Source organism: Heteronotia binoei, chromosome 5 (assembly GCF_032191835.1).
Source record: "Heteronotia binoei isolate CCM8104 ecotype False Entrance Well chromosome 5, APGP_CSIRO_Hbin_v1, whole genome shotgun sequence".
Taxonomy (NCBI): domain Eukaryota; kingdom Metazoa; phylum Chordata; class Lepidosauria; order Squamata; family Gekkonidae; genus Heteronotia; species Heteronotia binoei.
Window position 1 is genome coordinate 5,719,940 of NC_083227.1, and position 27,971 is coordinate 5,747,910.

The following is a 27,971-nucleotide window of genomic DNA, read 5'->3' on the forward strand; positions in this document are numbered from 1 at the left end:
GGGGGGTTGCAGGGGACTACATTTCCCAGGAGGCCTTGCAATCCCCAGGGCGGTCCACCCCGCCTCCGGCAGCGTTTGGCGGGAGGGGTCCTGCAGCGCCCCCCTCTCCCCACCTTTCCCCGGCTGCTGGGGCAGGATCCGGCCTTTGCACCTGTGCAGCAGCAGGACAGGTGAGCAGAGCGGAGGATTCGGGCAAGACGGGGGGGGGAGGGGAGGGGGGCTTCCCCGGGCTCAGCTGGTTCTGCACACATGGAGGGGGGGCCCCTCTGGTCCGGGCGGGTTCCCTTGTTGCTCCCCACCCCTTAGCTGGCTGCTCTCGCTGTGGACGGGAGGGGTGGGGGGGCTCTTGCTTTTTTTTGCAGGCTGCCCCGGGCGACCCCCCCCCCCATTGAGATTGCCTTTCTCTCCCCCCCCCCCCGCTGCATTTCTGCACCGAGAATCCAAGTCCACTTTCTGCAAATGGGGCGGGGGGGGGATATGCAGAGTGCCCCCCCCCCCCAGTTTCTTCCCGACCTCCTCTGCTCTCAGCCCCCTCACCGCAAACTGGACCGGGTGAGCTGCAAATGCTTCTCTTTTTTTTTTTGAGGGGGAGGTCTCTAGAGCAGAGGGGGGGGAATGGGGGAGCGTGGAAAGTTGCAAAAGGAAATCGGGGGGGGGGGGGGCGGCTTGGCTTTGAACTGGGATGGAGTGGAGGGGGGAGGCTTGGTCGTGCTGGTGCAATGCTCCTTCCGGCCAATTCGGGAGGCCTTGGGGCCCGGAAGGGTGAATCATAAGAACAAAAGAGAAGCCATGTTGGATCAGGCCAGTCGCCCATCCAGTCCGACACTCTGTGTCACCTAAGAACATAACAGAACCCCTGTTGGATCAGGCCAGTCGCCCATCCAGTCCGACACTCTGTGTCACCTAAGAACATAAGAGAAGCCATGTTGGATCAGGCCAGTGGCCCAACCAGTCCGACACTCTGTGTCACCTAAGAACATAAGAGAAGCCCTGTTGGATCAGGCCAGTCGCCCATCCAGTCCGACACTCTGTGTCACATAAGAACAAAAGAGAAGCCATGTTGGATCAGGCCAATGGCCCATCCAGTCCAACACTCTGAGTCACATATGAACATAAGAGAAGCCGTGTTGGATCAGGCCAATGGCCCATCCAGTCCAACACTGTGTCACATAAGAACAAAAGAGAAGCCAAGTTGGATCAGGCCAATGGCCCATCCAGTCCAACACTCTGAGTCACATAAGAACAAAAGAGAAGCCATGTTGGATCAGGCCAATGGCCCATCCAGTCCAACACTCTGAGTCACATATGAACATAAGAGAAGCCGTGTTGGATCAGGCCAGTGGCCCGAACAGTCCAACACTTTGAGTCACATAAGAACATAAGAGAAGCCATGTTAGATCAGGCCGATGGCCCATCCAGTCCAACACTGTGTGTCACATAAGAACATAAGAGAAGCCATGTTAGATCAGGCCAATGGCCCATCCAGTCCAATACTTTGTGTCACATAAGAACATAAGAGAAGCCATGCTGGATCAGACCAAAGGCCCATCCAGTCCAACACTCTGTGTCACATAAGAACATAAGAGAAGCCATGCTGGATCAGGCCAATGGCCCATCCAGTCCAACACTCTGTGTCACAGAAGAACATAAGAGAAGCCCTGTTGGATCAGGCCAATGGCCCATCCAGTCCAACACTCTGTGTCACATAAGAACATAAGAGAAGCCATGCTGGATCAGGCCAATGGCCCATCCAGTCCAACACTGTGTCACATAAGAACAAAAGAGAAGCCAAGTTGGATCAGGCCAATGGCCCATCCAGTCCAACACTCTGAGTCACATAAGAACAAAAGAGAAGCCATGTTGGATCAGGCCAATGGCCCATCCAGTCCAACACTCTGAGTCACATATGAACATAAGAGAAGCCGTGTTGGATCAGGCCAGTGGCCCGAACAGTCCAACACTTTGAGTCACATAAGAACATAAGAGAAGCCATGTTAGATCAGGCCGATGGCCCATCCAGTCCAACACTGTGTGTCACATAAGAACATAAGAGAAGCCATGTTAGATCAGGCCAATGGCCCATCCAGTCCAATACTGTGTGTCACATAAGAACATAAGAGAAGCCATGCTGGATCAGACCAAAGGCCCATCCAGTCCAACACTCTGTGTCACAGAAGAACATAAGAGAAGCCAAGTTGGATCAGGCCAATGGCCCATCCAGTCCAACACTCTGAGTCACATAAGAACAAAAGAGAAGCCATGTTGGATCAGGCCAATGGCCCATCCAGTCCAACACTCTGAGTCACATATGAACATAAGAGAAGCCGTGTTGGATCAGGCCAGTGGCCCGAACAGTCCAACACTTTGAGTCACATAAGAACAAAAGAGAAGCCATGTTAGATCAGGCCGATGGCCCATCTAGTCCAACACTGTGTGTCACATAAGAACATAAGAGAAGCCATGTTAGATCAGGCCAATGGCCCATCCAGTCCAATACTGTGTGTCACATAAGAACATAAGAGAAGCCATGCTGGATCAGACAAAAGGCCCATCCAGTCCAACACTCTGTGTCACATAAGAACATAAGAGAAGCCATGCTGGATCAGGCCAATGGCCCATCCAGTCCAACACTCTGTGTCACAGAAGAACATAAGAGAAGCCCTGTTGGATCAGGCCAATGGCCCATCCAGTCCAACACTCTTTGTCAACAGTGGCCAAAAAAATCGCAAGTGCCTTCAGGAGGTTCACAAGTGGGGCTAAAAGCCCTTCCACTTTGCCCCCCCCCCAAAGCACCAAGAATACTAGCATCACATATGAACATATGAAGCTGCTTTATACTAAATCAGACCCTTTGGTCCATCAAAGTCAGTATTGTCTTCTCAGACTGGCAGCGGCTCTCCATGGTCTCAAGCTGAGGTTTTTCACACGTATTTGCCTGGACCCTTTTTTGGAGATGCCAGGGATTGAACCTTGGACCTTCTGCTTCCCAAGCAGATGCTCTAACACTGAGCCACAGTCCCTCCCTGATGAACCTCTGCTCCATAAGCTTATCCAATCCCCTCTTGAAGCTATGATTGTAGCTGCCACCACTTCCTGTGGCAGTGAATTCCACGTGTTAATCACCCTTTGGGTGAAGAAGGACTTCCTTTTATCTGTTCTAACTCGACTGGTCAGCAGTTTCATCGAATGCCCACGAGTTTTCATATTGTGAGAAAGGGAGAAAAGGACTTCTTTCTCTACTTTCTCCATCCCACACATAATCTTGTAAACAAAGATTTCAGGTTTTCACGGCTGGTAACATCATTAGGGTCTGTAGAATCTTTCGGGCTTAAGTGCCGTGTTCTACTGGAGAAAGTTTTCCTTCCAGACCTTTCGTTCTCAGCTGCGGAGAACATCCTCAGTGGCGTTGCAGCCGGAGCAGGCGCTCTGACCTTCTTGGCTGCTGTGCATTGAGTGGGGTCTCCAGTAGAACACGGCACTTAAGCCCGAAAGATTCTATAAACCCTAATCTTGTAAACCTCTATCAAGACAGGAGAGTCCCCCACCCCCGCCTTTGGAGGTCTCGACTCTTGCTCTCGAGTAGAGCCCGGATTGAACCCGGCGGGGTTCAAATTGGGTATGGAGTCCACTGTGTTCTATGGGACCATAAGATAGAATGGCCCAAAAGGGGGCACCATTTTTTAAGTTTGCCCCCCCTCAAAAAAAATGTCGATCCGGTACTGCTCTCTGGCCGGCTGGCTGGCTTGGGGGGCGGGTCCCCTCTGGCTCCTCCTTCTGGGGGGGGCTGCAATGCATAGGGAGAAACCCTTAGGAAGGTCTCCTCAGAAGAAGGAAGGCCTGGGGGCAGAATCGGCTTTGAGATTGTGGGAGGGAGGCGGGGGGGGGGGGGAGGATCATTCCCAGGCAGGGCTTCCAACTCCTGTAAAGTTCCTGGCCATTTGGGAGAGGGTGAGAATCTAGAGTTGCCATGTCCAAGTCAAGACATATCTGGGGACTTTAGGGGTGGAGCCAGGAGACATTGGGGGTGGAGCCAGAAACAAGGTGCTGACAAGCACAGCTGAATTCCAAAGGGAGTTCTGGCCATTACATTTAAAGGGACAGAGCACCTTTTTAAACGCCTTCCTTCCCTAGGAAATAACGAAGGAGAGGGGCACCTGCTTTTAAGGCTTGTAGAATTAGACCCCCTGGTCCAATCGGTTTTGAAACTTGGTGGGTATTTTGGGAAGAGGCACCTAATGCTATACGGAAAATTTGGTGCCTCTACCTCACAAAACAGCCCCCCCCCCCCCCCCAGTCTTAGATACCTGCAGATCAATTCTCTATTTTTTCCTATGGGGATAAGTCTCCATACAGAATAATAGAATTTCCAGCAGATACTTCCCTCTTTCCACCCCCGACTCCAATTCCTGATGGCCCTGAAGTGGGGGGACCTCCAAACTGGGGGATCCCCTGCCCCCACCTGGGGATTGGCAACCTCTGGGAATCTGACAAGGGCCCTGATTTGAGGCCGGGGAGGGGGGGAGCTCAGATGAGAACAGGCCACGGAGTCCCCCCCCAGGACAGCCTGTTTCTCCCCTGGGAGGGCTGATTGGTATCTGCTGGAGGTTGAAGAAGATATTGTTTTTATATTCCACCCTCCACTCCGAAGAGTCTCAGACCGGCTCACAATCTCCTTTCCCTTCCTTCCCCATAACAGACACACTGTGAGGTGGGTGGGGCTGAGAGGGCTCTCACAGCAGCTGCCCTTTCAAGGACAACCTCTGCCAGAGCTATGGCTGACCCAAGGCCATGCTAGCAGGTGCAAATGGAGGAGTGGGGAATCAAACCCGGTTCTCCCAGATAAGAGTCCACGCACTTAACCACTACACAAAACTGGCTCTCCAGTTGGTTGGTTTAAATTCTGGGAGGACTTCAGGCCCCACCTGGAGGCTGGCAACCCAGTTAGCCCTGAGGTTTGTTCCACTATGGAAGCATTTTTTTTTAATTGGGGGAGTCTACAACCAGTGCCTTTCAGTATAAGGAAAGTCATATGTATGAATCTGACCCTTTTTTTTGCAGCTCACTTTAATTTGCAAAACGCCAACACAAAGCTGGCTTTTTTTGGTGGGGGGAGGAGTTGAATGAGTAAGAAGGGGCTGGGTGGGGGCGGGAAGGGATCTCCTGTCTGCAGCGAATCAGCCGCAGCCCCATCTAAAGACCTACATGTGGGCCCAGTGTGGGGCTGTTTAAGCACACTAAGAACATAAGAGAAGCCATGTTGGATCAGGCCAATGGCCCATCCAGTCCAACACTCTGTATCACATAAGAACATAAGAGAAGCCCTGTTGGATCAGGCCATTGGCCCATCCAGTCCAACACTCTGTGTCACACAGTGGCCAAAAATTTATATATATATATATATATATATATATATATATATATATATATATATATATATATATATACACACGCACACACACACACACTGTGGCTAATAGCCACTGATGGACCTCTGCTCCATATTTTTATCTAACCTCCTCTTGAAGCTGGCTATGCTTGTAGCTGCCATCACCTCCTGTGGCAGTGAATTCCACGTGTTAATCACTCTTTGAGTGAAGAAGGAATTCCTTTTATCCGTTCTAACCCGACTGCTCAGCAATTACATCGAATGCCCACGAGTTCTTGTATTGTGAGAAAAGGACCATCCCATGCATAATCTTGTAAACCTCTATCATGTCACTCCGCAGTCGACGTTTCTCGAAGCTAAAGAGCCCCAAACGTTTTAACCTTTCTTCATAGGGAAAGTGTTCAAAATCCTTCTACTTGCCCTTTTCTGCACTTTTTCCAGTGCTATAATATCCTTTTTGAGGTGCGGTGGCCAGAATCGTACACAGTATTCCAAGTGAGACCGCACCATCAATTTATACAGGGGTATTATGATACTGGCTGATTTGTTAATTTATACAGGGGCATTATGATACTGGCTGATATTCACATGCAATAATCAAGAAATATTTTACAGTCCATTTTACGAAGACAACGTGTAATGTTATTTCTTTGTTTGAAGGACTTCCTAAAATCCCGTAATTCCCAGACAGGTGTAACAGCAATTCCTAAACAGGTATGGCTGCAACCGGCCGTTGCTTCCATCCACTTTCGGAATCAGTCCTTCCCCAGGCAGCTCCCCAAGCGATAAAGTATTCCAGTTGGCAGTGCTCTGTATCTCCAGTGGATCCAGCTGGGCTCCACACTTCTGTTGTCCCAGGCACCACAACAGGGAGAAGCAGCAGGGCAGAGTCCCAGGAGAAGAAGAAGATATCGGATTTATATCCCACCCTCCACTCCAAAGAGTCTCAGAGAGGCTCACAATCTCCTTTCCCTTCCTCCTCCAAAACAGACACCTTGTGAGGTAGATGAAGATATTGGATTTATATCCCGCCCTCCACTCCAAAGAGTCTCAGAGAGGCTCACAATCTCCTTTATCTTCCTCCCGCACAACAGACACCCTGTGAGATGGGTGGGGCTGAGAGAGCTCTGACAAGAGCTGCCCTTTCAAGGACAACTCCTGCGAGAGCTGTGGCTGACCCAAGGCCATTCCAGCAGCTGCAAGTGGAGGAGTGGGGAATCAAACCCGGTTCTCCCAGATAAGAGTGCACACACTTGACCACTTGTGGAGGTCTTGTGGGTTCAGGTTTTGCTAAGGGGGCTGCCAGCAAGGACACAAAACTCACCTTTTGGTGGTTCGGAGGCCAGATGGGAAGACTCCTTCGTGCTGATTGGGGGGCCAGGCATTTTGACTGCTTCTTCCCATCTACCTGATGTGGGGATGCCGGTGTCCAAGTAGGATCAGCAAGAAACGGTGGCAACGCAGTAAAAATATGCAAACAGAAAGCAACTCTGAAGAAGCTTTCCAGTCTCCACTGGGTGTACAACTCCGAATCCTCCTTGCTGTGCAGAGTCTAACCTCAGATATCGGCGACAAAGGAAAAAATCGCCTTCACGCGATCGCCAAGCTTTTCATCACGTTTCACTGCTTCCAGCTTTTCCATAAGCTGATTGAATAACCTTCTAATAGCAATCGGACTATCTCTCATACGTGCCCATTTCCAAGAAGGATTTGGAGTCGTACACCCATTGGAGGTTGGGAAACAGCCCTTCTGTAAGGGTGAATTGGGGCCCCCATGTGGGAGCTGGGACAGAATTCTCACCTAACACTTCAGGCCTTTTGAGGAGAATTCTGGTCACCGCACCTCCAAAAGGATATTATAGCATTGGAGAAAGTCTAGAAAAGGGCAACGAGAATGATTAAAGGTTTGGAACACTTTCCCTATGAAGAAAGGTTAAAACGCTTGGGGCTCTTTAGCTTGGAGAAACATCGGCTTCGGGGTGACATGATAGAGGTTTACAAGATTATGCATGGGAAGGAGAAAGTAGAGAAAGAAGTACTTTTCTCCCTTTCTCACAATACAAGAACTCGTGAAATTGCTGAGCGGATAGAAGGAAGTACATCTTCACCCAAAGGGTGATTAACGTGTGGAATTCACTGCCACAGGAGGTGGTGGCGTGTACAAGTATAGCCAGCTTCAAGAGGGGATTGGATAAAAATATTGAGCAGAGGTCCATCAGTGGCTATTAGCCACAGTGTGTGTGTGTTTATTGGCCACTGTGTGACACAGAGTGTTGGACTGGATGGGCCACTGGCCTGATCCAACATGGCTTCTCTTATGTTCTTATGTGACACAGAGTGTTGGACTGGATGGGCCATTGGCCTGATCCAACATGACTTCTCTTTTGTTCTTATGTTTAGAAGCCTGTGATGGTAAAGGGGTCACCAGTCCCTCTTGTCGTTTGAGGGCTCTGGTTTTCTTTAGGGACTAGGCCCCAGGACAGACGGAGCCAAAGGAATGAGCAGCTCAGCTTGTAACATCTCTAAGAAACCCAACAGAGACACTTAAGTTTCCCCCAAAAACGAAGGTGCAACATCTAAAATACCTTGGTATGTGATACAGCAAAATGATACTAAAACCGATCTACAAACCACAAGGAACTGTTTTGTTCTGATCTGCATGGGTAATTCTCATATTTCCCCTGAGATTTTGGGTGGTGTATCTCCAGTTTGGTGTAGTGGTAAAGTGTGTGGACTCTTATCTGGGAGAACCGGGGTTGATTCCCCACTCCTCCCCTTGCACCTGCTGGAATGGCCTTGGGTCAGCCATAGCTCTCTTATCTGGGAGAACCAGATTTGATTCCCCACTCCTCCCCTTGCACCTGCTGGAATGGCCTTGGGTCAGTCATAGCTCTTGTAGGAGTTGTCCTTGAAAGGGCAGCTGCTGTGAGAGACCTCTCCAGCCCCACCCACCTCACAAGGTGTCTGTTTTGGGGGAGGAAGGGAAAAGAGATTGTAGGCTGCTCTGAGCCTCTGTCCTTGAAAGGGCAGCTGTTGTGAGAGCCCTCTCAGCCCCACCCACCTCACAGGGTGTCTGTTGTGGGGGAGGAAGGGAAAAGAGATTGTAGGCCGCTCTGGCCTCTGTCCTTGAAAGGGCAGCTGTTGTGAGAGCCCTCTCAGCCCCACCCACCTCACAGGGTGTCTGTTGTGGGGGAGGAAGGGAAAGGAGATTGTAGGCTGCTCTGAGCCTCTGTCCTTGAAAGGGCAGCTGTTGTGAGAGCCCTCTCAGCCCCACCCACCTCACAGGGTGTCTGTTGTGGGGGGAGAAGACATGGGAGATTGTGAGAATCTGAGTCTCTGATTCAGAGAGAAGGACGGGGTATAAATCTGCAATTCTTCTTCTTTTTCGCCTTTCCCCTTGTGACATGTTTGCTATCTGTGTCTCTCCTTCCCCCCAGAGAGCAGCCTCTCTTCACGGCAAGTGAACAAAGGGATCTTTTCACAGATGGAAGCGACTCAATAGAAGGGGCAGGAGATGGAAGAGCAGGACCCAGAAGGACCTGGAACTGGCAAGACGGCAAGCAAAGGCCCCTTTCTCCTCCACGCTGGGAATGGTGTTGAATTCTGGGAAAGGGCTGGGACAGAGATTCCACCTAAAGACACCGTGACCTCAGATGTACATTGTCAACAGTTCCAGCAGTTCCTCTACCATGAGTCCGATGGACCTCGAGAGGTTTGCAGCCAGCTCCATGGACTTTGCAGCCAGTGGCTGAAGCCGGAGAGGCACACCAAGAAGCAGATCCTGGACCTGGTGATCCTGGAGCAGTTCCTGACTCTCCTGCCCCAGGAAATGCAGGGCTGGGTCAGAGGATGTGGGCCGGAGACCAGTTCCCAGGCGGTGGCCCTGGCCGAAGGTTTCCTCCTGAGTCAGGCAGAGGAGAAGAGGCAGGCAGGACAGGTGAGGGGATTCTCTCCTGTTTGTCTAATTCAAGGAATTATTTCTGGCCTTTTCCTAAGACGTCCTTGAGAGATATTTGTTCAAGCGTTAATCATCCAAATGGGAATGTTTATAGCCTCCTTTAGCAACCTCTTTTTCTAGAGGACTCCTGATCCCTCCAAGTAACTCTCCAGGTCTGCTGATGGAATGGTGCAGAGTCTGGGAGTGGGGCAGGATCCATTCCTTGGTGGCTTGTCCATTCCATCTCTTACCCCCCCTCCCTTGCTGCTGTTTCAGATGTGGGCCCCATCCAGGAAGAAGGAAGCTGCATTCCCTGAGGCGGAAGGAGCTTCCTTGGAGCAAGGGCAGAGGGCGCAGGCTGTGGAGCGTGTCCAAGATGCTCTTTCCCTTTCCTGTGGTAAAGACTTTTTGTGCCTAGATATCATTGGGCACTCAGTGAATTTGTTGCATAGACAGTTGTGGCGGGGTGTGTGCGTGTGTGTGTGGAATTTAATCACCTTTTCATACAGCACAGAATCTGTGGCACTCATTGTCCATTAATTGTGATTCCTCTCAAAGGGGATTAGACAAGTTCATGGAAGGCAGTTCTTCACAGTAATTAAAATATTCCGGTCTCACCCTCCTCCTCCAGAGCTCTGAAAAACACTTTTGGGGGGCCAATAAGGATGGGAGGATTTGGCTTCTGTACCTGTGCTTATGGGGCATCTCGTGGGCCGCTGTGGGAAACAGGATGCTGGAGGAGGAATAGCAGGGTGTGAACTGGCACCTCTCAGGAGCTGTTCTCTCAAGAGCGGTTTCTGTCAGAGCTCTCTCAGCCCCTCCTACCTCACAGGGTGCTTGTTGTGGGGAGAGGAAGGGAAAGAGATTGTAAGCCGCTCTGAGACCCTGAGTGAAGGGTGGAGTATAAATCCTGTCTCCTCCTCTTCTTCTTCTACCCACGAGTTTCTAGATGCGCTCAAGTCACTTGTGGGCCAATGGAACAGTGATGTGTCACACCACGTCATTTCCACCCCCTCTGAAATACATAGAATCCTAGAGTTGGAAGGGACCTCCAGGGTCATCTAGTCCAACCCCCTGCACAATGCAGGAAACTCAGAAATACCTCCCCCTAAATTCACAGGATCTTCATTGTTGTCAAATGGCCATCTTGCCTCTGTTTAAAAACCTCCAAGGAAGGAGAGCCTACCACCTCCCAAGAAAACCTGTTCCACTGAGGAATCGCTCTAACAATTAGGAAGTTCTTAGAATCATAGAATCCTAGAGTTGGAAGGGACCTCCAGGATCATCTAGTCCAACCCCCTGCACAATGCAGGAAACTCACAAATACCTCCCCTTAAATTCACAGGATCTTCATCGCTGTCAGATGGCCCTCTAGCCTCTGTTTAAAAACCTCCAAGGAAGGAGAGCCCACCACCTCCCAAGGAGGTAGCCTGTTCCACTGAGGAACTGCTCTAATGGTCAGAAAGTTCTTCCTAATGTTGAGCTGGAAACTCTTTTGATTTAATTTCTACCCATTGGTTCTGGTCCTACCTTCCGGGGCCACAGAATTCAATTCCGCACCATCCTGTATAGGACAGCCGTTCAAGTACTTGAAGATGGTAATCATATTACCTCTCATTCGTTTACCAGCTTGTCAACAAGGATAGTATGTGGAACTTTATCAAAAGCCTTAGTGAAATCAAGATAAACGATCTCTACAGCATTCCCCTGATCCAGCAAGGTAGTCACTTTCTCAAAAAAAGAGATCAGGTTAGTCTGACATGACTTGTTCTTGAGAAAACCATGCTGGCTCTTAGTAATCACAACCATTCTTTCTACAAACAAGCCAATGAAATAGCAAGTCCCAGAAAACACTCCCAATTCCTCCTTTGTCTCGCAGGCAGTGAAGAGATGCTGTTGAATCGTTGTCTTTTCAGAAGTGTGGAAACGGCTGCTGCGTCTACAGCCAAGGTGAGGGATCTGAGCAGGGGACAGTCTGAATCCCTCCTCCTTTCTCAGTGGGGCTTTTGCTCCTGCAGTTTCTGCAAGGTTTCCAGGCAAGAGAGGGTCTGCATGCCATTCCCCTGAGCCTTACATCCTGCACCCTTCTAGGCTACTCCCTTCCAGTGTGCAGTCTCTGCCTGGCGTGACCTCTGATGTGGAGGGGATCTGCTTTTTCTTCCAGGGTCCCTTTTCCTTTGAGGAGGTGTCCGTCTCTTTCACGGAGGCAGAGTGGGCCCTGCTGGATCCGGGACAAAGAGCTCTGTACAGGGAAGTCATGCTGGAGAACTATGGGAACGTGACATCTCTGGGTAAGGACGTTTTCTAGGTGCCAAAGGTGTGAATTCCGCCATTGTGATGAGGCATGAATCAAAACACTGAACAACAATATGCCGTTTTGACTCCCTGTCGCGTTCCTTGCCCAGAGGCAACGGTGGCCGGTGGTGTAGTTGTCACCCAAGCTAGAGAAGGGGTCCTGGACTGAGGTAAAGGTGGGATGAGAGGCCCTCCAGAAAGACTCCAGAAGGGTCCAGATCCTCATTTCTTTGTTGCCAGCTTTTACAACACTCCCTTCCCATTGATGGGATAGCAAACGACAGGTTCTGGCTGTTATTGGGAAATGATCGATCCCCCCTTACACTGGTTGGGATTCTGTGCTTTGATTTTGACCTTTTATTCTTTTACTTGGAATAAGGCCCGTTGTTGGGAGAAATATGAAGGGTGCAAAACACTTGCTGCGTGTGTTGTGGCCTTCGGGGGGGTCTGGGGTGGGTGGGAAAGATAGAGGGAAGCCAGGTATGTTGAGAAGGCAGCTTTTGGGAAGGGAAGTGGGGAAATGTGGGGTAAGTTATTCTTTTATTCTTGCTTGGATTCTGTCCTTCCCCTATAGGAATGGTCATTGTCCGTCTCTGCAGGAAAAAATTGTTACCAGGTCAGCAGGCTTCTACTTGGAGTACTGCCTCGCTTAAGTTTACTCCTGGATGGGATCTGGCTAGAACCAAGTTTTGGGAGGAAGAGAAGAAGACACAAGCATGCCCTAATGTATTTTATTGAACCTTCAGCAAAATAACATATGAACGTATGAAGCTGCCTTCTACTGAATCAGACCCTCCTGGGTCCATCAAAGTCAGTATTGTCTACTCAGACTGGCAGTGGCTCTCCAGGGTCTCACACAGAGGTTTTTCACACCTACTTGCCTGGAGCCTTTTGAGTGGGAGATGCCGGGGATTGAACCTGGGACCTTCTGCTTACCAAGCAGATGCTCTACCACTGAGCCACCGTCCCTCCAAAAAAGCTCAGAGCATAGAACTTAAACACAGCGTCCGCTGCTTAATCGAAGTCAGAAAAGAGAATTCTCTTGAGAACCGTACAATGGAACGTTGACAATAGCTATACTTTTTTTTGCAAAATAAAAACTTTCTTGTGGGAATGCCACGAGCACACCGGTAGTCAGACCCTTGATGCCATTACCCTTTGTCCATCAATGGGTTATCAGCCAGGCCAGAGCCCCGGACATACAAGAGAGATGTGACACGAATCTCTAGACACTGAATCAGAGACACAGCATAGAATTTAAGGAATGTAAGCTGGGGGTGGGGGGATCGGCAGCCAGGCACTGTCTGCTTGGGAAAGACAGGAATAGCCATGTCTTAATGGAAGAAGAAGAATATATTGGATTTCTATCCTGCGGTTCTCCCAGATAAGAGAGCTCTGGCTGACCCAAGCCCATCCCAGCAGGTGCAAGTGGAGGAGCGGGGAATCAAACCCGGTTCTCCCAGATGAGAGCTATGGCTGACCCAAGGCCATCTCAGCAGGTGCAACTGGAGGAGTGGGGGATCAAACCCGGTTCTCCCAGATAAGAGAGCTATGGCTGACCCAAGGCCATTCCTGCAGATGCAAGTAGAGGAGTGGGGAATCAAATCCGGTTCTCCCAGATAAGAGAGCTCTGGCTGACCCAAGGCCATTCCAGCAGGTGCAAGTGGAGGAGGGGGGAATCAAACCCGGTTCTCCCAGATAAGAGAGCTATGGCTGACCCAAGGCCATTCCAGCAGCTGCAAGTGGAGGAGGGGGGAATCAAACCCGGTTCTCCCAGATAAGAGAGCTATGGCTGAGCCAAGACCATTCCAGCAGGTGCAAGTGGAGGAGTGGGGAATCAAACTCGGTTCTCCCAGATAAGAGTCATCACACTTAACCACTACACCCACCCTCTCTGCAAGTGGACTCAGGGCAGCTGACCTCATTCATATTCAGAAGCTAAAACCAATAAAAACCAATAAAGCATAATTACAATACAAAATTTTAAAAAGCATTTCATGGTGGTGTTTCTCTGCAGTATAAGCGAGTTCTTCTTTTCTGACGGTGATCACTGAATACTCTATATGGTGTCGGGTGGCAGTTCTCTCCCGGTTAGATATCAAAGGCCTGTCAGAACAATTCGGTCTTACATTCCTTGCGGAAAGTGGAGAGATCCCGCAGGGCCCTTATGGCCTCCAGGAGGACATTCCACAATTCTGGTGCTGCCACTGAGAAGGCCCTAGCTCGCTTCGAACGCAATCTAGCCTCCTTTGGTCCAGGGATGGACAATAGATTTTTTGTCCCTCAGGAGGATCTCAAGAGAGCATTCCCTTCCCAAGTGAGCTGGTAGAAAGTCCGTATCCTTCATGGTTATTTCAAGACAACAAGCAAGGAATGCCCATGGGACTTTTCTGCTTCATTTTTAAGCAACTCTTAGTTTGGTAGAATTATAAACCACAGTGGACAAGATGGGAGGCAGGCCTTCTGGGGCCTGGAATTTGAAAGATCAGCAGCTCCTTCTGGGAAAGAGCTCAGCTGTGGCTCTTGAAAGGTATCCTTAAATCCGGAATGTTCTGGGGAAAGGTGGGGGGTTGGTTAAGGTTAGTCAAGCGTGACGAGGCCAAGGGTCTGTCACACAGATGGCCCTTACCTGCCCTCCCAGGTACTAATGCTTCCATTTTTTTCCAGCAAAGGATGATCAGAAGAATGAGGAGGGTGAGGAACTACAGCTGCGTTTGCCAGATGAAGTTATTAATAAAGACTCGAAAGGAAATGTAAGGAATCGAGGCAGACCCAAGAGAAAGAAGGACAGCCATTTTGTTGAGAAGAGAAATGGAAGAAAGCGTAATGAACATTTTCCCAAGCACAATAGAATGGAGATGAGTCAGTCCATTAAGTATGGAAAGGACATCACATGTAGATCACAGCTTCTAGTGAACCAAAGAATACAAAAACGAGAGAAATCTTTTGAAAACTCAAAGTGTGGAAAGAAATTCCGTCAGAATGGGAAGCTTCAGCAGTGTCAAAGAACTCACAAAGAGGATAAACAGTTTGAATGCTCAGCAGGTGGAAAGAAATTCGGGTTCAATGGCACTCTTCACCAACATCAGAGTACCCACACAGGGGAGAAACCTTTTGCATGCTCAGAGTGTGGAAAGACATTCAGTGCCAAGAGCGGTCTTCAAAAGCATCAGAGAACCCACACAGGAGAGAAACCTTTTGCATGCACAGAGTGTGGGAAGAGATTCAGTCAGAGTGACAGTCTTCAACGGCATCAGAGAACCCACACAGGAGAGAAACCTTTTGAATGCTCAGAGTGTGCAAAGAGATTCAGTCAGAGTAACAGTCTTCAACAGCATCAGAGAACCCACACAGGAGAGAAACCTTTTGTTTGCTCAGCGTGTGGAAAGAGATTCAGTCATAGTGGCACTCTTCAACACCACCAAAGAATTCACACAGGGGAGAAACCTTTTAAATGCTCAGAGTGTGGAAGGACATTCAGTGCCAAGAGCAGTCTTCAAAAGCATCAGAGAACCCACACAGGGGAGAAACCTTTTGCATGCTCAGCGTGTGCAAAGAGATTCAGTCAGAGTAACAGTCTTCAACAGCATCAGAGAACCCACACAGGAGAGAAACCTTTTAAATGCTCAGAGTGTGGAAGGACATTCAGTGCCAAGAGCAGTCTTCAAAAGCATCAGAGAACCCACACAGGGGAGAAACCTTTTGAATGCTCAGAGTGTGGAAAGAGATTCAGTCAGAGTGGCAACCTTCAACTGCATCACAGAACCCACACAGGGGAGAAACCTTTTGAATGCACAGAGTGTGGAAAGAGATTCAGTCACAGTGGCACTCTTCAAAACCATCATAGGACCCACACAGGAGAGAAACCTTTTGCATACTCAAAATGTGGAAAGAGATTCAGTCACAGTGGCACTCTTCAAAAGCATCAGAGAACCCACACAGAGGAGAAACCTTTTGCATGCACAGAGTGTGGAAAGAGATTCAGTCACAGTGGCACTCTTCAAAAACATCAGAGGATCCACACAAGAGAGAAGCCTTTTGCATGCTCAGAGTGTGGAAAGAGATTCAGTCACAGTAGCAGTCTTAAAGAGCATCAGAGAACCCACACAGGAGAGAAACCTTTTGCATGCTCAGCGTGTGGAAAGAGATTCAGTCAGAGTGGCAATCTTCAACTGCATCATAGGACTCACACAGGGGAGAAACCTTTTGAATGCACAGAGTGTGGAAAGAGATTCAGTCACAGTGGCACTCTTCAAAAACATCAGAGGACCCACACAGGAGAGAAACCTTTTGCATGCTCAGAGTGTGGAAAGAGATTCAGTCACAGTGGCACTCTTCAAAAACATCAGAGAACCCACACAGGAGAGAAACCTTTTGCATGCTCAGCGTGTGGAAAGAGATTCAGTCAGAGTGGCAATCTTCAAAAGCATCAGGGAACCCACACAGGAGAGAAACCTTTTGAATGCTCAGAATGTGGGAAGAGATTCAGTTACAGTAGCACTCTTCAAAGCCATCAGAGAACCCACACAGGAGAGAAACCTTTTGAATGCTCAGAGTGTGGAAAGAGATTCAGTCAAAGTTGCACTCTTCAAAAGCATCAGAGAACCCACACAGGAGAGAAACCTTTTGAATGCTCAGTATGTGGAAAGAGATTCAGTCAGAGTGGCCATCTTCAAAAGCATCAGGGAACCCACACAGGAGAGAAACCTTTTGAATGCTCAGAATGTGGAAAGAGATTCAGTTACAGTAGCACTCTTCAAAGCCATCAGAGAACCCACACAGGAGAGAAACCTTTTGAATGCTCAGAGTGTGGAAAGAGATTCAGTCAAAGTTGCACTCTTCAAAAGCATCAGAGAACCCACACAGGAGAGAAACCTTTTGCATGCTCAGCGTGTGGAAAGAGATTCAATCAGAGTGGCCATCTTCAAAAGCATCAGGGAACCCACACAGGAGAGAAACCTTTTGAATGCTCAGAATATGGAAAGAGATTCAGTTACAGTAGCACTCTTCAAAGCCATCAGAGAACCCACACAGGAGAGAAACCTTTTGAATGCTCAGAGTGTGGAAAGAGATTCAGTCAAAGTTGCACTCTTCAAAAGCATCAGAGAACCCACACAGGAGAGAAACCTTTTGAATGCTCAGTATGTGGAAAGAGATTCAGTCAGAGTGGCAACCTTCAACTGCATCAGAGGACCCACACAGGGGAGAAACGTTTTGAGTCCTTAGAGTGTGCAAAGGGGTGAAGTTGGAGTAGCACTTTTTGAAAACACCTGAGAACTGACATGAGGAGAAACCATGTAGCCCCTTAGGCTGGAAAAAGAGCACTTCACTTATTTCACAAGTAAAAAACATCCACAGACTATAAAAACCATCAAAGCGGTTAAACTCTTGTATAAAGCTTTAATCCACGTGGAAATCTTTCCCTAACCAAGAAGAAATGTTACGAATGCTCAGCCTACAGAAGGAACCTTAGACGTTTCTGACTTCTACAAAACTGGCAGATTTATTTCCTTTCCCAAATCCTGGGAAGAAATAGACAAGTTGAGGGTAACTGGTATCTACAACCTCTCTTCTTTTGGCAAAAACCTAGTACAGCCGCCGGCATCCTTAATTGGCAAAGATTTTTATCTGAACAGCGGTTCTGGAGAAGCCTTTCTGAACCTCAGTCCCTCCCCAGTCCAGCCTGCTGTGAAAAGCCCAAAATGTGCTGGCAGTAGGGTTCATTTGGGTCGAAAGGAGAAGGTTCTACACACTAACTCAACAATTCAGTAAGTTCTTAGGGGTCAGATTCCTCCCCCGAAACATCAACATCCAGTATGATGTAAATTCTCCCGTATCCCTGGTTTTGATGGTGAGCATTCTGCGAATCCTGGTTGTGTTCCCCACCCACCCACAGCTTCTCCCAGAGAATCAGGAAGGTGAAGTAAGATTTCCCTCCTCTAAGTCTGACACACACACACACACACACACCCGAACTCTATGAGCCAGAAATGACCCTTGGAACAAGGCTTATCCCCAATCTCTGACTCTTCGTAGTCCCCCTTGAATCATCCAGTATCACATTTCTGTCTTCTTCTGTGTTTGCAACCCCTCCCAATTTAGTATCATCAGCAAATTTAATAAGCATTCCCTCTATTCCTTCATCCAAATCATTAATCAAGATGTTGAACAAAACAGGTCCCAGGACATATCCCAGAGGCACTCCGCTTGTCACTCCTCTCCAAGAGGATGAGGAACCATTCACAAGCACTCTTTGGGTGCGATCTGTCAACCAGTTACAGATTCACCTGACGGTAACAGGATCCAAGCCACATTTTACCAACTTGTCAACAAGGATAGTATGTGGAACCTTCTCAAAAGCCTTACTGAAATCAAGATAAACAATGTCTACAGCATTCCCCTGATCCAGCAAGGTAGTCACTTTCTCAAAAAAAGAGATCAAGTTAGTTTAACATGACTTGTTCTTGAGAAACCCATGGTGGCTCTTAGTAATCACATCCATTCTTTCTAAATGTTCCAGGACCGACTGATGATTTGTTCTAAAACTTTTCCAGGTATAGAAACTTTTCCAGGTATACTGACAGGTCGGTAGTTACCCGGATCCGCTTTTTTCCCCTTCTTGAAGATGGGGACAACATTCGCCCGCCTCCAATCTTCCACCATCTCTCCTGTCGGTCAGTCAGTGCTAGGAATCCTAAGCTTCCTCATGGGAAGCTGAAGTTTCGTTTCTCCCAGACATAGCAAGGAACTGTATTGTGTTCAGTTTTGGGCACCACATTTTAAGAAGGGTATAGACAAGTTGGGATGGGTCCAGAGGAAGGCTACGAAGATGGTGAGGGGTCTGGAGACCAAGTCCTATGAGGAAAGGTTGAAGGAGCTGGGGATGTTTAGCCTGGAGAGGAGGTGGCTGAGAGGTGATAGGATCACCATCTTCAAGTACTTGAAGGGCTGTCCTATAGAGGATGGTGTGGAATTGTTTTCTGTGGCCCCCGGAAGGTCGGACCAGAATCAATAGGTTGAAATTAAATCAAAAGAGTTTCCAGCTCAACATTAGGAAGAACTTCCTGACAGACCGATTCTTCAGTGGAACAGGCTTCCTCGGGAGGTGGCGGGCTCTCCTCCCTTGGAGGTTTCTCAACAGAGGCTAGATGGCCATCTGACAGCGATGAAGATCCTGTGAATTTAGGTGGAGGTGTTTGTTTTTTTCCTGCATTGTGCAGGAGGTTGGACTAGATGACCCTGGAGGTCCCTTCCAAGTCTATGATTCTAAGCAAGCATGCAAATAACAGATGGCAAGGGATCTTGACACTCCCACCTTATGGGGTGGCCTGCCCATCTCCCCCTGTCCTGGTCTTCCTGAAACAATGCAAAACTGAATCATTCACCACTGCAGCCTGACCTCCATCCTGGGCTTGCTCTGAAAGCAGGGCCCAGAAAGACCCCCTACTAGGGCTGCTTCCCCCACCCCACCCCACCCCACCCTCTTTGTAATCCCAAGTGTATTGAAACTATTTCCCATGTATTATTGAACTGTCCTCTTTATGATGATATTCGTTGTATATATCTGAAAGATATTTTAGCAGATATGTTGGGCTGTGCTGATTCAGGCAAAGTCCACAAACTTTTAAATGACACTTGCTCTGAGGTAACTTAAACGGTTGCTAGATTTCTTCAACAGGCCGTGGAAATACGACAGAGAATGGTTCTGGAATGACCGCATTTTATTTGTTTTAATCATTTAATTTGGCTAAACTCGACTTATATATATATTTACTTATTTTATGTATATTAGCTCCCTATGTACTTTATAATCTAGGATTTTATATTATTTATATTGCTATTTTACTGCTAAATCTGTTTTATGCCAATAAAGACTTGCTGTTGCTGTTGATTCTGGTTGGACAGAAGAGGAGGGCAGACACATCAAAAATGTCTAAAAGTGGAGGGAAAGCCCAGCGGAAGCCGAGATGAGAGGTCTTCACCTGAACTCTCCACGCCTTGCTTTCATCTTACAGGGAACTCCAAGGAAGTCCTTGTGAAGGGTGAGACCTTCTATCAAGTTTTACATTGGATGTCTATATCATTTTTCTTGCTTCTGGTCTCTTAAATAAAGTAATGAGTGGCTATGAGTTATCTGTGGGGTGTAGCTATGTCTCCAATGCATTTCTTCAGGTCAAAGGATGGGTTTGAGAAATCTGGATGTGATTAAAGAGAGGAGAAGAAGAAGAAGGAGATATTGGATTTCTATCCCGCCCTCCACTCCGAAGAGTCTCAGAGCGGCTCACAATCTCCTTTACCTTCCTCCCCCACAACAGACACCCTGTGAGGTGGGTGGGGCTGGAGAGGGCTCTCACAGCAGCTGCCCTTTCAAGGACAACCTCTACCAGAGCTATGGCTGACCCAAGGCCATCTCAGCAGGTGCAAGTGGAGGAAATCTTTGTTCAAGATCCTGTATTAATAAATTTTCATAAAATTGTGACCTTGGTGTCCAGTGTTCTTTTTTCTCCGGAGGGTTCTTTCCCAGAGTAAGATTCAAAAGATCCCCTCTCACAGGCAAGGGCACACGAAAGCTTCCATTCTGAATAAAACTACGTCTTGGTTTAAAACAATTTTATTTGGTAACATATGGTATCAATCTCAATTTTTGCATTAATCACTACTTCAATTTCTGTTTTTTCAATTGGATCATTCAAAACTTTTTCCATATAATCATTCTGAATAAAACTACATCTTAAAGGTAGAATTGACTCCTATTTTGTTCTACTACTTCAGACCAACATGGCTGCCTATTTGGATGTATCAACTGAAGCAGCTGAACAAAGCAGGAGGGAAGTGGCACCTTTAAGACCAACCAATTTTTATTTACAACGTCTGCTTTCGTGTGCTCTTAAGCACACTTCATCAGACGAGGAATCCAGCACAGTGAGCAGAGCCATACAGAGCTGAGCAGAGCTATACAGAGCCAAACATACATTTTCACTATATTTTATTGTATTCCTTTTTCCTATGGCAAACTAGAATGATGTTTACATGTTAAAAAGTAAATTAGATGGACAAGAAAATCACTATCCCATGTATTTCTCTTTTAGCTGTCTTGACACACTCAAACAGGGGCTTTGGTTACTTATCCCATGACATATATTGAATCCATCTCCCATTGTCATTGACAGACAATCTCACATTTTGACATACTGCTGTTTTGTTGCTTTCGCATGCTCATGCAACTCAGATCAAAGCTTTGCTCAGTTTGTTAATTTTACTGCATACTGCTGTTTTGTTGCTTTCACATTCTTATGCTACTCTGATCAAAGGTTTGCTCAGTTTGTTAATTTTACTGCACACTGCTGTCTGTTGCTTTTGCATTCTTATGCTACTCAGATCAAAGCTTTGCTCAGTTTGTTAATTTTACTTCATACTGCTGTTTTGTTGCTTTCGCGTGCTCATGCTACTCAGATCAAAGGTTTGCTCAATTTGTTAATTTTACTGCACACTGCTGTTTGTTGCTTTCGCGTGCTCCTGCTACTCAGATCAAAGGTTTGCTCCATTTGTTAAGGTTACTATTCTGTCATTGTACTGTTTTGCATTCTAAACCACTGCCTACCAGATAATTTAACTTCACTGTCATTGGTTTCTTAAATCTGTACCATGTTGCATTCTGGGCCACTGCCTACCAGCTCTGTGTGGCTCTGCTCAGCTATGCATGGCTCTGCTCACTGTGCTGGATTCCTCGTCCGATGAAGCGTGCTTAAGAGCACACGAAAGTTGACGTTCTAAATAAAAATGGGCTGGTCTTCAAGGTGTCACTTGACTCCTGCTTTGTTTGGATCTATCTTATGTTCTTAGCCATTCTCGGTGCAAAAATGCAGCCAGGGGATGGGGAGACGATCAGGGGGGTCGGTATTCTTCAGCAGCAGCTTGCAAAAAAAAGCAAGAGCTGCCCCCCCCCCGCGACGGCAGCCAGCTTAAGGGGGGGGGGGGTTAGAAAGGACAGCCATAAGGGATCAGACCCCTCCCCTCCCCTGTCTTGCCCGAGTCCTCCGCTCTGCTCACCTGTCCTCCTCCTGCACAGGTGCAAAGGCCGGATCCTGCCCCCAGCAGCCGGGGAAAGGTGGGGAGAGGGAGGCGCTGCAGGACCCCCCTCCCTTTCCCCCCCCCACTCTGGAGGAGGCAGGGTGGACCACCCTGGGGATTGTAAGGCCTGCTGGGAAATGTAGTCCCCTACCCCCCCCCAAAGTCCCAGGAGGAAGAAGAAGGGGAGGGTTGGGGGGAAACTTGCTTTCTTCCCTCTTCCACTGATGGTGAGCCCCTCCCTGTTTGTTTTCTTCATCAACGGTTTCTCCTTTATTGTTTCTGTACCAGTTTTCTCCTGGAGACTCAAAGTGGATGAGTCCGGAGGTGGCCAACGGTAGCTCTCCAGATGTTTTTTTGCCTACAACTCCCATCAGCCCCAGCCATTGGCCATGCTGACTGGGGCTGATGGGATTTGTAGGCTGAAAACATCTGGAGAGCTACCCTTGGCCACCGCTGGATGAGTTCATGATGTGAGGAAGAAATGCCTTTTCCTCGAGATTGTGCAAGGGATGGAGAAAGTAGAGAAAAGTACTTTTCTCCCTTTCTCACAATACAAGAACTCATGGGCATTCAATGAAATTGCTGAGCAGTCAGGTTAGAACGGATAAAAGGAAGTCCTTCACCCAAAAGGTGATTAACATGTGGAATTCACTGCCACAGGAGGTGGTGGCGGCTACAAGCATAGCCAGCTTTAAGAGGGGATTGAATAAACACATGGAGCAGAGGTCCATCAGTGGCTATTATATATATACAGTATATATATATATGTGTGTGTGTGTGTATGTATATGTGTATGTGTGTATATGTATATGCACACACACACATATATTGGCCACTGTGTGACACAGAGTGTTAGACTGGATGGGCCATTGGCCTGATCCAACATGGCTTCTCTTATGTTCTTATGTGACACAGAGTGTTGGACTGGATGGGCCACTGGCCTGATCCAACAGGGCTTCTCTTATGTTCTTATGTGACACAGAGTGTTGGACTGGATGGGCCATTGGCCTGATCCAACATGGCTTCTCTTATGTTCTTATGTGACACAGAGTGTTGGACTGGGTGGGACACTGGCCTGATCCAACAGGGCTTCTCTTATGTTCTTATGTGACACAGAGTGTTGGACTGGATGGGCCACTGGCTTGATCCAACAGGGCTTCTCTTATGTTCTTATGTGACACAGAGTGTTGGACTGGATGGGCCATTGGCTTGATCCAACAGGGCTTCTCTTATGTTCTTATGTGACACAGAGTGTTGGACTGGATGGGCCATTGGCTTGATCCAACAGGGCTTCTCTTATGTTCTTGTGTGACACAGAGTGTTGGACTGGATGGGCCACTGGCCTGATCCAACATGGCTCCTCTTATGTTCTTATGTGACACAGAGTGTTGGACTGGAGGGGCCATTGGCCTGATCCAACATGGCTTCTCTTATGTTCTTATGTGACACAGAGTGTTGGACTGGGTGGGACACTGGCCTGATCCAACAGGGCTTCTCTTATGTTCTTATGTGACACAGAGTGTTGGACTGGATGGGCCATTGGCTTGATCCAACAGGGCTTCTCTTATGTTCTTATGTGACACAGAGCGTTGGACTGGATTGGCCACTGGCCTGATCCAACAGGGCTTCTCTTATGTTCTTATGTGACTCAGAGTGTTGGACTCGATGGGCCACTGGCCTGATCCAACATGGCTCCTCTTATGTTCTTATGTGACACAGAGTTTTGGACTGGATGGGCCATTGGCCTGATCCAACAGGGCTTCTCTTATGTTCTTATGTGACTCAGAGTGTTGGACTCGATGGACCACTGGCCTGATCCAACATGGCTTCTCTTATGTGACACAAGAGTGTTGGACTGGATGGGCCATTGGCCTGACCCAACATGGCTTCTCTTATGTGACACAAGAGTGTTGGACTCGATGGACCACTGGCCTGATCCAACATGGCTTCTCTTATGTGACACAGAGTGTTGGACTGGAGGGGCCATTGGCCTGATCCAACAGAGCTTCTCTTATGTTCTTATGTGACTCAAGAGTGTTGGACTGGATTGGCCACTGGCCTGATCCAACATGGCTCCTCTTATGTTCTTATGTGACACAAGATTAACCAACCAGAGAGTATTGCTTAAATAATGGGGATTCTAATTAAGTAAAACAATTGCAATTTATTCTAGAAAATATAGGCATACATACAAGATATTATACTCATACAATCATACATACAGTCCTAGGAAATATATAGAGAGAGATAGAGGAACACATGGGTAGACAAACAGGGTGATATTTACCTATCGTCTTCAAGAAGGCTCCAATGGCGACAAAAGAGGACGGGGGAAATGGACCCAAAACTGTGGCCAGAATTGGGGATGGATCTAGACAGTGGAACTGGGGCACTGCTAGATGCACACATGAGTGGAGTTGGGTCAGAGGTTAAATATACTACCTTAGACTCTCGGGCTGGGAGGTATAGGGGAGGAGAAAGGGGAGGCTCTACAGTGACCATAAAGCTGGACTTCTGCAGTAGCCAATAGAAAGTGCATTGGTGACACCTAATTGGGTGCTTGCTCTTGACCAATGGACTTGCTTGGATCCTGGATACCTGAGAGAACTTTCAGATTGAAACGGACCAGGGGGAGGCTCTAAAGTGACAGTTGGGAAGAATAGAAGTGATTACTGGGTGGAGAACACTTAAGATTAAATGGATTTATCTAAAAAGGTAACAACAGAGAATCAAATGTTGGCCTAGATAACACCTGGGTTGGACAAAAGACTTGGCTCTGGCAGGAGATGGTCTTCCTCTTCTTGGCACCAGTCTTTGTCTCGAGTTCTGTTGGACAAAGGCTTGAGTGGTCTGGCAGGATATGCTTGATTGGCTTATGCAGAAGCTGAAGCAGCTGTTGGATATGGAGTCAGGAAGACAAGATGGATTCTGGTGGTGTTAGCCTTTGGTTCATGGGAACAGGCTGGAAACATGGTGGCATGGCTTCTTCCACTGCAGCGGCCAAGACTGGGCACACAAAAAGCAGCTGGAAGCTCGTCTGTAGTTCTGGCTAACACCCATCCAGAGATGAAGAATGCTGCTGCAAAGCTGAGGCTTATAGTATCCACATAAGCCTTAGAAACTGTGGGCGAAATCCACTTCTTAGAGCAGATGTGTGCGAGTCAAAACTCCAGGCACCCTGGCAACCATACTGGTGATCACGATGTCCATAGAGGGCTTTTCCTTACACCGCTGCCTACCAGCTCTGTATGGCTGTGCTCAGCTGTGTATGCCTTTGCTCACTGTGCCGGATTCCTCGTCTGATGAAGTGTGCTTAAGAGCACACGAAAGCTGACGTTCTAAATAAAAATGGGTTGGTCTTAAAGGTGTCACTTCACTCCTGCTTTGTTCAGCAGAAACCCAGTGGGTCTGTTTCTTCAAGCTGCAGGGGATCCTCTTATGCTTTTGGTGGTGGTGGTGTTTTCAAAAAGTGAAACCCATGCCCCCTCCTCCCCCAATATATTGCACATTTTCCTGCAACCACAGGGCTTCTTTCAAGATTTGCGGGGAAATCTCTCTTGCGCACTCACAAGCTCTGCTCGCTGAATTCAGGTATGCTCCTATCTGGCCAACTCTGCTCTTATTAGAATATATGATTTTATTTCATTAAAATGCCGACATCCTGTTTTTCTGGTGGTTCAAGGCAGCTTACAGTGCTAATTAAAAAGAGTCTCAGTCCAAAGGAAAAACAAAGGGACAACCCCCATGGCCCCCCAGGAAGCCCTGCAAAAACCCTGACCAAGAAGCCGCCTCAGAGCGCACCTGAGGGCAGCAGGTGAAGGTTCCCTGCCTTTGCTGGGTGAATTTTTTGTACTCCCTTTTGTTTTCTGCTTAGCTTTCCATTGGCTGAAAGTGCTTCTGAGCATGAACAGAGAGTGCCTGGCCAGTCCCACTGAGAAACCACAGCAAGGCTTGATGCCCCCAGAACTAAGGAGAAGATTGTCTTGGCAAGACTGACACTTGAAGAAGACGACTGCAAATTTATACCCCGCCCTTCTCTCTGAATCAGAGGCTCCAAGCCGCTTACAATCTCCTATATCTTCCTCCCCCACAACAGAGACTCTGCGAGGTGGGTGGGGCTGAGAGGGCACTAGAGAGAAGATTGTCTTGGCAAGACTGACACTTGAAGAAGATGACTGCAGATTTATAACCCGCCGTTCTCTTTGGGGGGCGGAGCCAGGAGAGTTTGGAGTGGAGCCAGGAGACTTTGGGGGTGGAGCCAGGAGACTTGGAGGCAGAGCCAGGAGACTTTGGGGTGGAGCCTGGAGACGTGGAGGCGGAGCCAGGAGACTTTTGGGGTGGAGCCAGGAGACTTTTGGGGACACGGCCAGGAGACTTTGGGGATGGAGCCAGGAGACGTGGGGGTGGAGTGAGGAGACTTTTGGGGTGGAGCCAGGAGACTTTGGGGGCTGGAGCCAGGAGACATGGGGGGCGGAGCCAGGAGCAAGGGTGTGACAAGCATTATTGAACTCCAGAGAGTTCTGGCCATCACATTGAAAGGGACCACTGCACACCTTATTAAATGCCTTCCTTCCAACGCTAAGCGGCCCCGTGGCGCAGAGCGGTAAAGCAGTAGTACTGTGGTCTGAACTCTCTGCTCACGACGACATGAGTTTGATTCCAGCGGAATCTGGGTTCAGGTAGCCGGCCCAAGGTGGACTCAGCCTTCCATCCTTCCGAGGTCAGTCAAATGAGTCCCCAGTTTGCTGGGGGGAAAGCGTAGATGACTGGGGAAGGCAATTGCAAACCACCCCATTAAAAAGTCTGCTGTGAAAACGTGAAAGCAACGTCACCCCAGAGTCGGAAACGACTGGTGCTTGCACACGGGACCTTTCCTTTTCCTTTCCATAGGCAATAATGAAGGATAGGGGCACCTTCTTTTGGGGCTCACAGAATCGGACCCGTTGGTCCAATTATTTTGAAACTTGGGGGGTATTTGGGGGAGAGGCATTAGATGCTATACGGGAAATTTGGTGCCTCTACCTCAAAAAGTAGGCCCCCCAAAACACCCAGTTCCTCCAGATCAATTCCTGATTATACCCTAAGAGAATCCATCTCCACATAGGGAGCAATGAAGTGCCCAGCAGACATTTCCTTCCCTCTCTTACTCCCCCCCTCCCCGTTTCTGGCCACTCTGAAGTGAGGGATTGGCATCTCTACTCACGAGTCGCAGCCAACTTCTTCCAAGTAACACAGACACCCCATTCCAAGAGGACTCCTTTTAATCGGAGACTGAAACCTCCGGAGGTGGAAAGTCACATGGTGGCTGTGGGGGCGGGAAGGAGACTGGGAAAGCGGGAGAACCTTCGCTGGGACCTGGGGATTGGCACGTCTACCTCCCTCCTGCACTCTGCCCCCGGGGGGGGCGATAACCACATAGGAGAAAGTAATTTTAAATGCATGAAGAAGAATTGCAGATTTCTTCTCCGCCCTTCTCCCTGAATCAGAGACTCAGATTCTCACAATATCCCATATCTTCTATCCCACAACAGACACCTTGTGAGGTGGGTGGGGCTGAGAGTGCTCTAGAGAGAAGATTGTCTTGGCAAGGCTGACACGTGAAGAAGACTGCAGATTTATACCCCGCCCTTCTCTCTGAATCAAAGACTCCAAACCGCTTACTCACGAGTCGCAGCCAACTTCTTCCAAGTAACACAGACACCCCATTCCAAGAGGAAGCCTTTTAATCGGAGACTGAAACCTCCAGAGGTGGAAAGTCACACGGTGGCTGTGGGGGCGGGAAGGAGACTGGGAAAGCGGGAGAACCTTCGCTGGGACCTGGGGATTGGCACGTCTACCTCCCTCCTGCACTCCGCCCCCGGGGGGTGGTGGATAACCACATAGGAGAAAGTAATTTTAAATGCATGAAGAAGTTAAAAAAATGCAGATTTCTACCCCGGCCTTCTCCCTGAATCAGAGACTCAGATTCTCACAATCTCCCATACCTTCTTCCCCCACAACAGACGCCTTGTGAGGTGGGTGGGGCTGAGAGAGCTCTCACAGCAGCTGTCCTTTCAAGGACAGAGGCTCAGAGTGGCCTACAATCTCCTACATCTTCCTCCCCCACAACAGACACCCCGTAAGGTGGGTGGGGCTGAGAGTGCTCTAGAGAGAAGATTGTCTTGGCAAGGCTGACACTTGAAGAAGACTGCAGATTTATACCCTGCCCATCTCTCTGAGTCAGAGACTCCAAGCCGCTTACAATCTCCTATATCTTCCTCCCCCACAACAGAGACTCTGCAA

General features: G+C 48.5%; 2 protein-coding genes across 2 annotated transcripts; both read left to right on the plus strand.

The window, feature by feature from the left end:
• The first annotated feature begins 112 nt into the window (after positions 1-112).
• On the plus strand, positions 113-11,459 carry LOC132571592 (zinc finger protein 232-like). Its single transcript, XM_060238391.1, has 5 exons — positions 113-170; positions 8,824-9,341; positions 9,600-9,720; positions 11,203-11,273; positions 11,415-11,459. Exons 2-5 carry the CDS (start codon positions 8,901-8,903, stop codon positions 11,457-11,459), a joined length of 678 nt encoding a protein of 225 aa, XP_060094374.1. The 5' UTR covers positions 113-170; positions 8,824-8,900.
• Positions 11,460-11,580: 121 nt separating this feature from the next.
• LOC132571593 (oocyte zinc finger protein XlCOF6-like) lies at positions 11,581-16,861 on the plus strand. The gene is made up of 2 exons (XM_060238392.1): positions 11,581-11,614; positions 14,286-16,861. The coding sequence occupies exons 1-2, from the start codon at positions 11,581-11,583 to the stop codon at positions 16,859-16,861; spliced, it is 2,610 nt and encodes an 869-aa protein (XP_060094375.1).
• The last annotated feature ends 11,110 nt before the right edge of the window (positions 16,862-27,971 follow it).